The sequence below is a fragment of the Asparagus officinalis genome, chromosome 1 (assembly GCF_001876935.1).
Source record: "Asparagus officinalis chromosome 1, Aspof.V1, whole genome shotgun sequence".
Classification (NCBI taxonomy): domain Eukaryota; kingdom Viridiplantae; phylum Streptophyta; class Magnoliopsida; order Asparagales; family Asparagaceae; genus Asparagus; species Asparagus officinalis.
In genome coordinates this window covers 69,403,277-69,420,290 of record NC_033794.1, presented here as the reverse complement: position 1 = coordinate 69,420,290, position 17,014 = coordinate 69,403,277, and the positions used below count along the sequence as shown (strand labels likewise).

At 33.9% G+C, this 17,014-nt stretch overlaps 2 protein-coding genes across 3 annotated transcripts; one reads left to right on the top strand and one right to left on the bottom strand.

The window, feature by feature from the left end:
• Nucleotides 11,664-13,069, top strand: LOC109842785 (serine/threonine-protein kinase TOR-like). Its single transcript, XM_020411669.1, has 3 exons — nucleotides 11,664-11,739; nucleotides 12,352-12,525; nucleotides 12,777-13,069. The coding sequence occupies exons 1-3, from the start codon at nucleotides 11,692-11,694 to the stop codon at nucleotides 13,050-13,052; spliced, it is 498 nt and encodes a 165-aa protein (XP_020267258.1). The 5' UTR covers nucleotides 11,664-11,691; the 3' UTR covers nucleotides 13,053-13,069.
• Nucleotides 14,813-15,822, bottom strand: LOC109842770. Of its 2 annotated transcripts, none has more exons than XM_020411653.1 (3): nucleotides 15,539-15,822; nucleotides 15,292-15,454; nucleotides 14,813-15,209 (listed from the first exon to the last, which is right to left on the bottom strand). In XM_020411653.1, the coding sequence occupies exons 1-3, from the start codon at nucleotides 15,794-15,796 to the stop codon at nucleotides 14,968-14,970; spliced, it is 663 nt and encodes a 220-aa protein (XP_020267242.1). In that variant the 5' UTR covers nucleotides 15,797-15,822; the 3' UTR covers nucleotides 14,813-14,967. The 2 variants fall into 2 exon arrangements, with proteins under 2 accessions (XP_020267242.1, XP_020267248.1); XM_020411659.1 differs by having other exon boundaries at nucleotides 14,813-15,048.

Genomic DNA, 17,014 nt, shown 5'->3' with positions numbered 1-17,014 from the left:
CATGGAATCGCTTTTGAGTCACGAAAGAGACTAGGGTCGGAATCAATCTGACCGGTTACGCCAGGCGCGTTCTCCTTCCCCAGCTGAATTGTAAAGCGGTTAACGTCCGACCCTCAAACTCTAAACCACGAGTCGAACCGACCCGCGTTTGCCATATTTGGAAAGGGTCGGAAGAGGATTTTGAAAAGCCTAAATACTAGCTTTTTTTGGCCGATAGCCAAAATGAACGCGGTCGGATTAACCTGACCGCTGTGATTGCTATCGGTGCGGGCCGGGATGGTATTTGGTTGATAGATTATTACTGCAGATTCGCTATAAGAACCACTCGCGAAAAGATAAACCGAGTATAAAGCTGCTTCTTAAGATACTCGAGGTATGAGTATAAAACTATCCAAACTTTTTTGGTCCGTTGAAGAGTTCCTGAGAAATATTGTTTATCAAGATATTGCTTTTAAGGATAACTCAAGCCACACCGCAACACCAGCGCCGGAGCACGCACTGCTTTCCACGCGTTGTAGCAGTAAAAGAGCTCGAGCCCGCCACAACGTCAGCCGAACATGGTCAGCTAAAAATTAGAAATTTCAGGAATCCGACTTCAGAAGTTGGCAAATGTCGCCGACAGCCACACGGTCAGACAATAAATGCAGGCACCGGAACTCGCGTTAAGCAGGAGCGTTTCGAGCACAAGCACCCCGCGAAGCCTGAGAAATTAAACGAAGTCCAAGAACGGAAAATGCATTGCCCACAGTCTGCATTACCGTCGCCGCGCAGCTGAAGGTGGGAGGCTCAATCCATATCGCACGAAGGTATCTCCCACGACTCTTTGCAATATAATTAACACGAGCGAGTACCTGAAATAACTTGGAGGGGGTGATCCTGTATGGCATATAAAATCTGCTTAATAATGCGGGGCAGGTCCGCGTTAGCTCCAAGCTCGGCATCAAACCGGGCCAGACCGAACCAACGAGCGAGCGAAGATGCGACGAAACTCGCCACCGTGAACAACGGAATGAACTCCACGGAAGCGCACGCCCCCACCGAACGCACGCGGTGCAGAATCAGCCTTAAACGCAGTTAAGGAATCAACGCGGAGTCATCCAACCGAACGAATATAAAGCCTCGGTACCGCGGAAATCAACGATCGAATTGCAAGATGCAAGTTTCGGACCTCCCGAACCTCAGATTCGACCCCTACCTGGCCAAATCAGATCAAGCGAAATCCAGAGTCCCTGCAAATCAACACCGAATGCAGCAGAAAGACCGGAAACAACGGAAACCCAAAGGACCCAGAGAGGCTCGGAAAGCCAAGTCAGAGGCGGCTGCACCGAGCCACTGCCAAGCGTGGCTGCGTGGGCCAGAGCCACCCAAAGTGGTTGGCGTGCGGCGAGGCACGGCCTAAGTGGCTCGGGTGGGCCGGAGCCACCCTTGGGTGGGCTCGCCCGTCGGCCGGAGCCCACAAATGGTGGCTCGGAGGGCCCGAGCAGCTGCTAGGGTGGCTCGGCCGGCCCCTCCGAGGGCACCATTTGGTGGCTCGGAGGCCGAGCCACCTCCGTTGGTCGGCTGCCGGCGGCCACCAAGGTGGCTCGCCCACACGGCGAGGCCACAGACCAAGAGGTGGCCTCGAGTGCCGAGCCAGCCAAGGTGACCGGCCCCGAGCCCACCTCATTGGTGGCCTGCGGTGCCCGAGGCCCACAAGGTGGCCTCCGGGCCAGTGCTCCGGCCACCTCGAGGTGGCCGAGCAGGTGGGCCGAGCGGTGTTCCGACAATTTCTCTTCTTTTTGGGCGGGCAGCTGTCACTGAGAGCCTATAAATAGGCTAGAGGATGTTCATTTTCCAGAGGTGCGAACCTCTTCAGAGGCCGAAACTCTGCGCGGATTGAAGAGTAAACCTGCCGAAGCTTTGGAAGAGCTGAAGACCTTGCCCACATGTCGGATCTGATCCTCCCGCGGCGAGCAATACCCACGTCAAAGAAAAAGCACGGATTTCGAGAGGAAGCAAAGTAGAGCCAGATCTGAGATCCCTACAAGCCCAGAGAGCCGACACTCCAATTTATCTAAGACTTGGTCTTAGATCTCGGAGTCGCGAGCGATTTATTCCCATTCGTGGACTAATCCCTCCCGCTAATTATTCATTCCGACCTTTCGTGGAATAATACGGCCGCGTAATAATCGGTGCTAGTCCAACCGATCTAAGATCGCAGCGGCCTGGTATTCCACGGATTAACGCACCCCGGCGGCCAGGCAAAGAACCGAGCAGCCAGACCAGCAGCCCGCAAACAGGAGGCTTCGCGATTTGTTGCCACAAGAAGGATAAGTTGTAATCTTTATTTTTTTTAGGATTTAGTTGTCAACGCGATCTAAAAAAGAGCCCAGATCGACCGGATCTTTTGTAACCCAAGATGACAATTATCTCAATGAAAAAGACAACAGTTTTCCCCGCGAACACATGTGTGCATAGTGAATGTTTGATTTGAAAGTGTTAACACGGGACTTTGCATACAAGTCCATAAGCTTGTTATTATTTGCAATGCATGTATTTAAGGTTGAATCTAAAGATGATATGCGATTTTTCACATGATTCAATTCATCGTTAGGCACATATGCGTTGGCACTAGAAGTAGAACAAACATAATCATTTACAAATGAATTCAATTTATTTTTACTAGCTTCTACTTCTAACATGGCATTATCCTTTTCATGAGTTAAGCTAGCTATTGATGAGGTCAAATTTTTATTTTCCAAATTCAATATATTATTGTTTTCTTTAAGTGAATCATTCTCTTTAGTAATGATATCAAATTTGGAAGCTAGCAACTCATGATCGGATTTTAACTCTACATGCTTGCTTTTTAAATCAATAAAATTTTTATGCAATTTGTTATAGGCATGAATTAATCTTTTATATGCACATGTGAGTTCACTGATAGATAAATCATCATCGGAATCGGACTCACTCACCACACTAGGGCTATCGCCTAGTAGCCATGTGCATGATGCTCTAATAGAACTTGAAGAGGAAACCGTCAAAGCTCGTCGGATCGCCTCCAAGTTCTCTTGATATGTTTCTATGAATTTTCACAATGTGTAAGCGCTATCAAATGAATCAAGCTTGTTAGAAAAAGATGAGACAAAATCATTGTGAAAAAATTCTAACAAAAGCTTATTCATTGTAAAGATTTTCTTATCATGTTTGCTCCACTTGGATTTCTCCAATGTTGGCACAATATAAGCACAATCTATAATTTCTCATAAATTAAAATATCTAGATCTAACAAAAAAACTTAAATCTAACACATCATTGTGCATAGGGGAAATTATCTAAACGAGGAGCACCATTAATAGCATAACCTAAGCTAGGTGCACCGTGCATATCCATAATGTTATTCAAGCAAAAAAAATATATCAAAACAAAATTAGCAATAATATGAAAACTTGGATCTTTAACTCAAGGCGGTTAAGCCACAAATTAAAGAGCACCAAGCTCTGATACCTCATGAACAACACCCTAGAGGGGGGGTGAATAGGGTTTATATTAATCTAATCCGATATTAATGCTAATAAAAACTAATTAACAAATATATCCTAGCAAGATTAATATACAATGAATTATTAGCAAGGATATGCAAACTAAGAGCACATAAACATGAGCAATGATAATATAAAAATATACAAGAATAAATACGCCAAAGCCAAAATCAAACACAAGAAAATGATCACGGAGTTTGGTCCTCCGACCTACGTCTCCGCTCCCCACTCCCGGGAAGAATCAACTACACAACCGGGTTTTCAACGTTCACCCAAAAAATGTTTATACCTCACAAGATCGGTTTTCTAGCTCACTGAAAACTCTACAATCTCACACTCTTGTAAACACACTCACCACCCTCTAAATGTTGGTCTCTAGCCCGTGTCCTTCCTCAAGTGCTCGGATTTACGACCTCTCTCTAGGCTTTACTACCGACGCCACTCCTCTTGGAACCGACCCCGTCTCTCACTACACACTTCTCTTGGTGTACAAGTGTATTACAAAGTGATCTCACAAATTAAGCACAAATACAATGTTTTATTCTCTATAATTGATGAGAACTCAATTTAGCTCACACTCAAGAACCACTCACCATAACCCAAATTATACTTAATGTGAAATACTAAAAACTTAAAGGTTGTGTGTGTTCAATGAGTAAAAAAATAAACTAAACTCAATATGAAAATCTAGCTTATAGATATGATAAACAATAAACAAAATAAATACAAAGCTAGAATTGAGTTTAGAAAAACTTCTCTAGAACAAGAGAGATGGAGATGTAAAATTGAAAGCTCAAACCAAAGTTTATCTCCTCTTCTTGTGAAACAATCTTCACTAACCAAACTTAAAAACAAACACTTAAACAATCTTAAAACACCCTTTTTAAACTTGTTTAAAACTTTTTTGATTAGGTGAAATTAGTTATGGCAATGGGGTATATATAGGATCATAGAACAAGCCTCAAAACCAAGAGAAAACCAAGGAAAAAGATAAAAAAAATAAAAACATGAAAATCTAGAAAAACTAGCCGTTGGAAAACCGTTGGTCGAATGATGAACAATATCAGTCGACTGATGAGCTGACCGTTATAGGTAGCTAACAGCTCATCGGGCGACTGATAGTTTATCAGTCACCAAAACAGAAACTTTTGCACTTGCCAGACGAGTTTATCAGTCGATTACGACAGAATTTCTATTGGACCTCTTCTTTTTTGAAAATGTTAAATTTTTTAATATATATATGAGTATAATCCATCAGTCGACTGATAACAAGCTATCAACCAGAAACAAACAATAAAATCTGATTTTCAATCCTCTTTTAAAAATAGCAAATAAATTCCAAAAAATGTAAAACTTTAAAAAATGATTATAAACATGATAATAAACATGTTACAAAAAGTATTTTTGGAATTGCACCTCCCAAAAGTGAAAACTTTATAAAGTGATTCTATAGACTTGATAAAAGACATAAACTATAGTTGTTAAGTCTATAAACTAAAAACATAATATTTTTCAAAATACAATAGAATATGAAATATATGAATATATATATATATATATATGAATGTATATTTGTTTCATATCTATATAACTAAACTAGAATGACTTATCCACATGAAAACAAACATATATGTATATAAACATAAATTTATTTGTTTGTAAAAATTTTGTTTGTGGATAAAACCCATAACGAATAAACCAATAAATTGTGTGTGTATATGATATTGACCTTGAAGTATTAAACACACATAATATAACACCTAAACTAATTTACCCAAGCAGTCTTGATCTTCAATTAAGCTCAACTTGAAAAACTTTACGGATGAAGTTTGATCTTGAATTTGTCTTGAAGGTGCAATGACTTATCGATATTCTGCTTGAATTTGTCTTGAATGTGCAATGGCTTCATATCGATATTCCACCAACCTCCATTTGATGTGATCGTTTAGGCTCAATCCATCCAACCTCTGACACATTGTTTGTCTAGAATAAATAAATAAGAAAACACAAACACTAGACAAACAATATTTGTCATAAATTATTTGTTAAAACATCATCAAAACAAAAAGGCCAACACTTCAGTGCAACTCAAGCATTGTCTTGAAGCCAGTTAGAGTGAGGTCATTTTTATGCTAGAATGGTGATATAGTGATTACACAGTCTAAAAGTCAAAAAAGAAATTTCTACAAAGAAAAAGTAATTTAATATGTCAAATTAAGAACTAATTTATAAAATATATATGGACAGTGCAGATAGCTATAGAAAGTAAGGTCTATATCTTCATAAAAATTTCATAATGAGTGATCAACTACAATCATTCTAATTTAAGCATAAATAATTATTATTTTAGTTACTAATTTGATACGCATAACTATAGAATAAATCTCCAGCAAAATATAGGAATTGAGATTGTATTATGCTGTAGGTAAATAAATAAATATTATTAGAGCTCCTCTTTATATTGAATTTAAAAATGATAATTTAAATTATTAGCACCAAATGTTAGCTCATGTGAGAAAGTAAAGTAATCTATAGTCTATATACGTATATAGTCAATCAATCAAACGTATTAAAATTATAATGACCGCAGTCAAAATTATATGACGGGTTTACATTGAATATAATTTGTAAAAAGTAGTACATTAAAGTCAAAATCTTTTTAACCATTACATAGATTGTCTAAAATTTTTTACATATATAAACTATACTGCCTAGGAAGAGTGATGTGTTGGCGTGCACACTTAACTATGGTCTAATAATCTTATGAACGACTTATTTTTCAATATCATCATTAATTGATGTATATGTGTATTACACCGAAAACACAATAAAAATTTAGAAAACTACAAAATAAACACCCTCAAAAGTTTTAAAATGTGTGAAAACCCCCCTAAAATTTGTAATTTATAAATATACAAAACTATTAAACATTACATTTAAATCAAAGAATTAAAAAAAATCATTGAAAATTTTCAAACTTTGGAGAGGTAATTTGCAATGTACTAAACTTTAAAGGTATTTTTTTATAAATTTCAAATTTAATAGATTTTCAATTAGTTATGTTCTTTTCAAAAAAGTTATGGGTAATATTTACTATGCAATTTTTTCCTAAACCTATACTTTTAAAGGTGTATGATATTTTTTGTAAAATTTTAATTTTCTAGGGGTTGTTAGTAATTTTTCATATTCATTTTAATGTCTATAGGTTAGAAATTCTCATGGAGTTTTTTTTTGTAAATTATGAATTTTAAGGATTTTTTGTAAATTTTTAAACTTATAGGTATTTTCTACAGATTGTAAATTGTTTATAGGCTATTAATACTTCCTATGCTTTCAATTTACTAATAAATTAAAAATTTTAGGATGTTTTTTGTAAATTTTAAATTTTAAAGGATTGTTTATAATTTTTAAAACTTTAAGGGTGTTTTCTATAAATTATAAATTATGTAGGGGATATTTATAATTCCTATATTTTTAATGTACTGTTAGGTCAGAAATTATCAGGATTTTTGTAAATTTTACAATTTTGAGGGTTTTATTTTATAATTTATAAAAAGTTCAGAGTATGTATTACAAATTCTATAAATTTTTGGGGGTTGTTTGTGTTATTTGTAGGTTTTTAGTATGTTTATAAGTTTGACATTTTTAAGGTGTTTTTATAAATTTAAATTTATAGGGGTGTTTTTATAATTTTTAAAACTTACAAGATATTTTTTCAAAGTCAAAAAACTTTCAGTTTCTAGTTAGCATATATTTTTCAGATTTCTCACAAAATTTATAATTTTCAAAATATTTTAATAAAATTTTAAATTTGTAGGGGCGTTTTTATAATTTAAAAAATTAGGAGAATATTTTTTACAAAGTCCAAAAACTTTTAGGTGTTGACTAGCATATGTTTTTTAGATTTCTCTATGAACTGAAATAAGTAAAGAATTTAAATTATATGAAACGTATCTATTTTATCCAATAACATGTTAAGTCCATTATGAATAGAATAAATCATTTGGTTACCAATTCAAAGAAGATAAGATAATTAGAATAGATTAGAATAGCAATATAATATTTAAAAAAACCTAATGATAATATTGGTCATAGAAAGATTTTCCCGAACTCGTACTTTTAAATAGAGTATATATATATATATATATATATATATATATGATATGATATGATATGATATGATTAATAGATAAATAGATAAATAAATAGATAGATGACTTCGGGTACCGGTTCGGGTCACTTCAGACACGATCCAAATTGCAAAGGATTATATAAATAGATAAAAGTTTTTGGACTATATAAATTAAATTAATTTCATATACTTTTAGTAATAAGTTGGGATAGCCAAAATACATTCGTAACATTAATTGATAGATGTTTAAATCCATAGAAATGATAAAACACTATAATATTAATTGATAGATGTTTAAATCCAATTATTTTTTTATGTTTGTTTAAATGGGATACACCCAATTTAAATTTTCATGTTGATATTTGAATTGACAAAAAAAAATATAATTTAAAAAAAATTTAAATTTTTATATTATTTTTGACCGATATGAAACTAAGCTTTATTTGAGAAAGTATAGTATTGCAAAGTGAAAAATATTAAAATAGTGTTATACAAGGAAGGTGAATATTTAAAACCAATATGACAAAAATAATTGATTTAAAGTATATTAAAACGATGCAAAAAAGAATATAAAGTTTATTCCTAATCATTGATAGACTTCATAAAAAAATATAAATTAAAGATTAATGCTAACTCTAGTATACTTTTATATGATAAAAACATCCACATAAGAATATAAAAGTACTGAAAAAAATTCATTCTATAAAATATTCATAAAATATTGTTTTTATTTCTTCTATTTTATTTTTTATTGAGTTAAGATCAATCATTCTTCAGGTTTATCATTTATTATTTCTCGGGCAATTCTAGAGTATTGTCTTCATCATTTACATCAATTGTGACATCAGGCTAATTTTGTATTTTTTATGCTATTATCTTTCCTGGGCTCGTTAATTTTTTATCATCTCATTTAACTTTACAAAGAAGTCAAATGTACTTATGATGTTCAACACAAACTGCTCAAAATATAGACTTTGATTTTTTTTTCTATTTCAATGAGAATAAATATTAATTTCATATATATAAAATTCTTTGTGTTCCTAATTTATTACTTAAATAAATTAGAAGCTATCTCTTTATTTTCCTCTAAAATGAATTCTTCTGATGTGCATCCAATAAGAATTTCTGTTATTTCAATAATATTACCTTTGCTCTATCCCTGTCATTTTCCATAAAGATCTAAACTAAATACCTACATTATTCATTACCAATTTCTCTTAGATTATAACATTAATATTTAATTTGAAGAACACAATATGGAATTTATGAATACTTACTAATTTTTCTTATGTCTTCCATGGAGATTTTTTCTTTGATTAGGATAAAGTTATTAAATTATTTTTTAATGTAACTCATTCAGTGCTTCATTAATAGATATGTCTTATGTTAATGCCAATTCAAGTGATTCATTGACGTTTTCTGAATTTTAGATTTATTTCCATCACTTTCCCATTTGCAATGGAAATAACTCAATTCTTTTAAAGTTATCTCTAAATATTCTAATAGTTTCTCCATATGTAATTCCTTGTATTCTTTTACCCTATAAATATTATTAACGTCAAAGATTAAAGTTTCTAAATTAAAATCAATTAATGCTAAGGTATAATATTATAGTGTTTTATCATTTCTATGGATTTAAACATCTATCAATTAATGTTACGAATGTATTTTGGCTACCCCAACTTATTACTAAAATTATATGAAATTACTTTAATTTATATAGTGCCGATAATTTTTAATCTATAATATTTTTAAAAATTTTATCCATTAACCGGATGTTTTTAATCAATTCTTATTGTTTTTGTTTACCAGTATCAACTTAGACTATTCTTAGATGCTGAAAATGGATAGTAAATCCCTAAATTAGAAATTTTAATATATATATATATATATATATATATATATATATACTATAATATAATATATGTAGTATATTAATAAATACTATATATAGTATATATGTAATTATATAGTATAGTATAATACTGATAGTATATTATATATAACTATAATTATAGTAAATATATATACTATACTAAATAATATATTTATATATATACTATACTAGTATCCACTATATATATATCAATAGTTGAAAAAATTACCAACAATTACACTTTTCTTTAGCGCAAGTTTTAAATTTAGCCCATTTTTGTGGTTTTGAACTTGTGAGGGTGTGATTTGTAATTTTTTTCAAAATTTGAAAGAGTTTTTTAAAAAAAATTACTTTTAAGTTTGATAGTTGTAAAATTTTATGTTTCATGTGTTTGGTGGTAAAATTTTTTAAATGTTAAGTACTATCTTGCTTGTAACTCTAAAATCTTTGAGGGCTGTCTTCTGCGCAATTATTAAAACTATAGATTAATTTTAAAAAATATTAAATTCAGCGATCTAGCCAATCGACGAATTTGAATGTGTTGGCTATTAATAGATTTTGAAAATTTAGGGAGTTTTCTTTAAGCAATTTTTAAATTTTGAAGTTAGTTTTTTTAAAAATTTACACGGTTAATTTCGGCAAATTTTTTAATTTTTTAGGTGTCTAGGGTAACATATCTTGAATTCATCTTATGTTAATTTATAATTTTAGAATTTAGGGGTGGTTTTTTATAATTTGAACTTTTGATAGGTGTTTCTATAATTTTTGGAGATATTTGAGTGTGTTAATTATAAAAATTTTAATAATTTTAAATATCGATATTTTTAGGTTGTAATCATGGTAATCCTCTTGAATTCATGCTGTGTTATTTGTAAGTGTTAAAATTTTAGAATTTTAATGTGCTTGTTCTGTAATTTAAACTTTGAGAGGGGTGGTTTCTATAATTTTTGAGACATTGGAGGTGTTAAGCTGTTAAATTTTAAATTCTTTGCAAAGGTGATTGTTAAATTTTTTAATTTCAATGTTTTTTTTACTTTTAGGTTTTGAGAGCAATGTGGGATGATTTTTATAGATGTTGAAGCGTTTTCTAGGGGTCTTTTCTGTAATTTTAAAGACGTTTTATGGTTCTTGTTTACAATATCTTATATATAAATTATGAATATGTTATCTAGCTTTGTAATTTCTTTATCTAACAAACTAAATATCATTTTTTTTATGTTTTAATATATTTTTATAATATTAGTTTTTTTTTAAATTGTTAAGCTTAAAGGCATGGCGTCGACTAGGAATTTAGGATAGATAAGTGATTATGATTAGGATAGATTAAGATATAAAATAGAAATACTTTGTCCTAAATATGGATTATGATTAGGATATGATTATGATTTAGGAGTAGTGAAGGGTAATATTGAGCCATTGAAAATTAGAATTGTGAATTATAGATAAGGTAAGTTCAAACTATAAAGGGGTATATTTGGTTCTAAAAAAGATTTTTCGAAGGGTCGTGCTTCTTTAAAGAGAGTATGATATGAATAACATATATTAATATATACTATATATATATCAGTATATATATAATATATATATATAGTATATATATATATATATATATATATAGTATATATATATATATATAGTATAATATTATATAATAGATATATATTATATATATATATGAGAAAGTGATGGGTATGCTTGGTACTAAGCCAAAAATATGTGTTGGTAGTGAGTGTATTCAAATCCCCTCACTATTCACATGTGGGAAACAAATTTCGACGATGGGGTAGTGAGTGGAAGAGGAGTGAACAGCATCAGCTAACCGAAGCACAAATTTTGTGGCTTGGTAGCAAGGCATACCCATATTTCTGCTCGCTCTGCTCTCTCTCTCTCTCTTTCTCTCTTCTACATCTCTCCTCTAATATTATGATATATATAGTACTATATATATATATATATATATATTGTATAAGTATATATATATATATAGTATATATTATATACGTATATATATATATATATATATATATATATGGCTAACTTACAAATTATTAAATGTTATGACCTATGAGCAGGTACCTTTTCGCTTAACTACAATACTCGTGAAGGCTACGGAAGTTAGTGGTATTGAAGGCAATTTCAGGTCGACCTGTGAAAATGTGATGCAAGTTCTGCGGACCAATAAGGATAGTGTCATGGCTATGATGGAGGTAAAGGAACCATGATTATTGCATCTTTGTTATTTTCTTTTGGTTTTAACTAGAAAGCTAGAGGCAAAGATCTGGCCTGAGGACTGAAGTCCTTGATTCTAATTAGCTAGATAGAAAACTAAAGTTCTTGATCCTGATTAAAATACATGGGAACTGTGTTTTTTTATGTGAGGGCATGCATAATGTAAGGATAGTTAAATATCAGTCAAACTTCTCAGACAGCGGTTGTGTCATTGTTTGCCCAAGATAATAAGCAACACATATAAGTGGTATGCTTATAACTTCGGTTATTTGCCAGTTTTCTATAAGCATAGAGCTGTATCAAGTGGTGGAATGCTAATAACCTCGACAAACAGCAAGTTTGATTATCTCAAATAGATCTTAGGGAAATATTTTCTGAATTTTTTTAAAGTGATATATAGGGATGACTTCAATAGGATATTTCTAATTCTCTGGGACTCTATGATTTTGTTGCCTTCTATATCTTTAATGTAATAATTTGCATCCCTCGCCTTGTAATTTTATACGTGCTGTCAGATTGGAACCTTAAATTTTAGATTTCCATGGTACTTTGTTTTGCAAAATCTAAACCTTGGATGTGTTTGATTTCAGGCTTTCGTACACGATCCTCTTATCAATTGGAGACTGTTCAATTTTAATGAAGTTCCTCAAATGGCGAACTATGGAAACTCCCATGTTCATCCTGTTGTGAATAGTGAGGAATCTGCACCTAATAGAGATCTCCCTCAACCTCTGCGTGGTGCACGGGAGAGAGAACTGCTGCAGGTTAGTATGCTGCCCCTTTGCTGATAATAATAACAGCAGCACCAATGCATTAATCCAATTTGTCTGATTGGTTGCATGAATTTTACTTTTTCAATCAGCCGTGTTGAGGACTATCTTGTCTTTCTTACCTGTGCCCCTTTGATGATATGAATTTTGGTATTGGTTTGTTATAGCAGTCAAAAGATTTCGATTATCCATCAGCTGTCAATCAACTTGGTGATGCTAATTAAAAATATTTTGACTATCCATAGGCTGTCAATCAACTTGGTGATGCTAATGAGGTTTTAAATGAACGAGCGGTGGTGGTTATGGCACGGATGAGCAATAAGCTCACTGGACGGGACTTTTCTTCTGGATCATCAGTGTCAGGGGTTGCCAGTTCAATCCAGTATACTGATCACCATAGTGCCTTGATTTCTGGGGATACTCGTGAAGTTGATCATGGTCTATCTGTGAAACTTCAGGTTCAGAAGTTAATTTTACAAGCCACATCCCATGAAAATTTGTGTCAGAACTATGTTGGGTAAGCATTGGATAGAACTTTCTACCTTTATTTTGCTATCTGTCAATCTCATGCCCCTTCCAATTACTTTGGAGTAAAATTAACCGTCTAGGGAGCTTTATGAAGAATTAACTGAACATAGAAAATGTAGCAGGGAAAGAAGTACAACAGTGTAAATTTGAGCACGTGCTCCACGCCTCCACCATAAAACATAGAAATAACCTGCAGGCATTGGGTAGCTTTTTGGCTGCTAAATTTTATCACAAGCTTATTCCCTGTATTCTCTCATCACTGGAGAGACTTTAGAGAATTCATACTTGGTTGTGGGCTAAATACCCATATTGGTATTTTAATTCAACCCCATTTCCCAACAAGGTATTTTAATTAGGAAATTCGGCGATAAGACATTTTAATTGAATAAAATTACCATTTAGGTCCTTTTTCTCGTCGGCGGCCACTTTTCCGGCGAGAACAGATCACGTGCGTTGCATGTGGGGGCTTAATCCGTGTTTAATATGCTGATGTGGCTCTGTATTCTGACGTGGCAGGGAGAATAAAAGAGGGATCGAATTAGGGGAAATTGGGAATTAGGGTTTATGACAGCGGGCCATTGGAAGAGAAGAAGCTATGTCATCGGCATCAAGTTCAAGCTCTCATTCAAGCTCTCGATCTAAAGCAAGCAGGGTGAGTGGAAAATTGGGATCGCATGTAAGTAATAATCATGGTTTGAATTCTTTGGCAGGTATTAGAAGGTGGAACGAGGAAGCAAGGACGGTTGGCATGAAAATCTGTAAGTGTAGAATGGATTGTGGGTATTATACATCATTTACAGATGAAAATCCTGGGAGAAGGTTTTATAAATGTCAGAATCCTAATGGTGGCTGTGGAATGTGGGAATGGTTCGATAGACCTCTCTGCAATGTGTCTTCTACTCTATTTCCTATTCTACGAGATGAAATACTTAACTTGAGGAGTGAATTGAAGCTCAGGGATAGGCAGATTCAAAGAGTTGAGGCCGAAGTGAAGGATTGCCATGTTGAAAATGCCAATTTCAGAGACCAGCTCCAGGTTTTATACGATGAGAACGCTTGCTCTTTGGAAGAAATATCAAAATTGAGAGATGAGAGTTTCAGATTAGAGGGTTTGCTTCAATTGGAGAAGAGGAGGATGATGTTGCTGAAGAGAGGAAGTTTGATATCACTTTTGTTTGTAGTCTTTTTTATTGTGTATTTTTTTTGGTTTATGGACATGGATATGTAATGTTTAAGAGCATATTGTATGAACTTATGAATTAAATGAGAAGAAGCATCAGGACATGAAAAATTTGTCACTGTTTATGAGAAAAATTTGTCATGCTAAATACCCTGTATTCATGTATTATCTTTGTGAGTGAACCTGTCAAATATAGTTTTCCTGTGACAAAGCATACTCACAAGCTTAAGGGAGTTCATGCACAGAAGCTCATAATCACATTGCACAATCAAACGTAAAAACCAGTAAGTCCAAGCTTAAGTTCATGTACAGAAGCTCATAATCACATTGCCCTGTATTCATGAATTAAGTTCTTGCACAGAAGCTCATAATCACATTGCACAATCAAACGTAAAAACCAGTAAGTCCAAGCTTAAGTTCATGTACAGAAGCTCATAATCACATTGCACAATCAAACGTAAAAACCAGTAACTCCAAGCTTAAGTTCTATATGTACAGAAGCTCATAATCACATTGCCCTGTATTCATGAATTAAGTTCTTGCACAGAAGCTCATAATCACATTGCACAATCAACATACAAACCAAAAGCCAAACTACATTAGTCACTCTTTGACTGTCATGTGTTTGTCATGATTACAATAACCAGCAACAAGTAAAAAGTCATTCAACTACCTCAAGTCTATATATTACCAAAAGCTAAACTATAATTACATATAATTACATATAATTACAACCCACTATTATGTGCACATGAAGCCTGTGTATGCTCCTCTTGGTGTACATCCTGGGTTGAAATTGGAGTTGATTCCTGTATGATTGTTGCTTGAGAGGCACTTGGGTCTCTATAAGCTATTTCACCATGATCACCATGCCATAGGCCAAAACCCTCTGGCATAATGACTGCATTATTTCTTCCTTTGCCTCGGCCCCGTCGCATATCACTCCTTCCTCTAGCATTTTGAGATTGAGCTTACAGAATACATAACAAATTCATATATCAGTAGGAATCTATATGAAAACTTGGTGCACAAGAGTATGTATTGTCCATTACCTCTAGCCATTGATCTTTTATTTATGAAAACTTGAGATGGTGGAAGAGTGTTAGTTTGACTATGCTCTTCAATGGAAATGTTAGGTCTGGTTTTGCTCCCCTTTGGTCTTCCTCTTTTCTTCCTTCCACTTGTGCCTTCATCAAGAACTTGAGATTGATTTTCCTAGAAGTAAATCAATGGAGAAATTAGATAATACGATTGCATATGAGATTATTAAAGATATCTAAATAATTGGCATTACAATACCTGTTGATGTGCTGGCCTGGGAGGATTTGTTGCTGCATCAGGACAACTGGGTCTTCTATGCCCTGTTCTGTGACAATTGCTACACTTTTGTATTAATCCCTGCCTTGATGACCTAGAAGGATGCTTGGAACCTTCAGATGGGTCTCTCCTCCTAGCAGTTTTGGGTCTCCCCTTTGGCCTTCTAACAATATTTGGGGGTAACACCATTCCCTCTCCCTCTGTATCCCAATAATTACTCCCTTGTACTGGATTTAACATTCCTCCATAGGCAATCAAATAGTTTTCTTGAGAATACATCTCTGATAAGTACATTTCAGGTTTCCTTCTCATAAGTAAAATAGCACTGATTGCATGTGTGCATGGTATTCCTGTCAAGTCCCAATTCCTACATGTACATGTCATATTTTTCAAATCCACTGCATGACTTTGCCCTCTATGGATTATCTCAAAACCAGTTTCATTCTCATCACCATTCCAATGGGCACGACAATGAACTTGCTCCTGATATGCTTCCTCCAACTTCTTATGAATTCTAGGTGCAACTCCCCCCACAAATTTACTCACCAGTTTCTTTTTCTCTTGCATTCTATCCATTATAGATAATCTAATATCCTCTAACATGGATACTATAGGTTTATATCTTGCAAGTAATATAAAAGAGTTGAATGTTTCTGCCATGTTGTTGTCTACAACATCACATTTACTGTGGCATTTGAAATGAGACTTACATAATGTGTTGGGGTCTCTAGCCATGAAGTCTTCATAAGCTTGCTCTGATATTATCCTTAGCTTGGCAGCTTCAGTTTGAAAAATTGGCATAGAGGTGGCTTTAACACATTTCCAGAATTGACTTTGCAGGACCCTCCCACTATGAATTTTCCTCCAATTAGAATAAATGTGCCTAGCACATTGCCTATGCTCAACTGCTGGCCACACTTCATGTATAGCAGGAACCAATCCCTGAAATGCAAAGTAGGAGGAAAATTTGAGATCATGAAAGCAAACTTTGAGTTAATCACAATGAGTTCATGAAAGAAAAATTTGAAATAAAGATAGCATTGCACAAACCTTTTGTTGGTCTGACACAACTGTCCAACCATTACCATCATTCATGTTTAGATCCACAGTCAAAATTCTTAGGAACCATTGCCATGAGTTCCTTGTCTCCCCCTCAACCACTGCCCATGCTATGGGCCACATTTGGTTATTACCATCCCTCCCCACTGCACAAAGTAATTGCCCTCCACAAGCATGTTTCAGAAAACAACCATCAAGACCAAATATTCTTCTACACCCCAAAGTGAAACCCATCTTCAATGCTTCAAAACAAACGTAAAATCTAAGGAATGTGCTTGGTTGTCCTGCCTCTCCCTCAGCCACCTTCAGAACACAAGTAGTACCTACATTTGACCTCATTAGTTCTTTCATGTAAGGTTTTAGCAAGCCATATTGTCTTTGCATTAATCCTTGGACTGC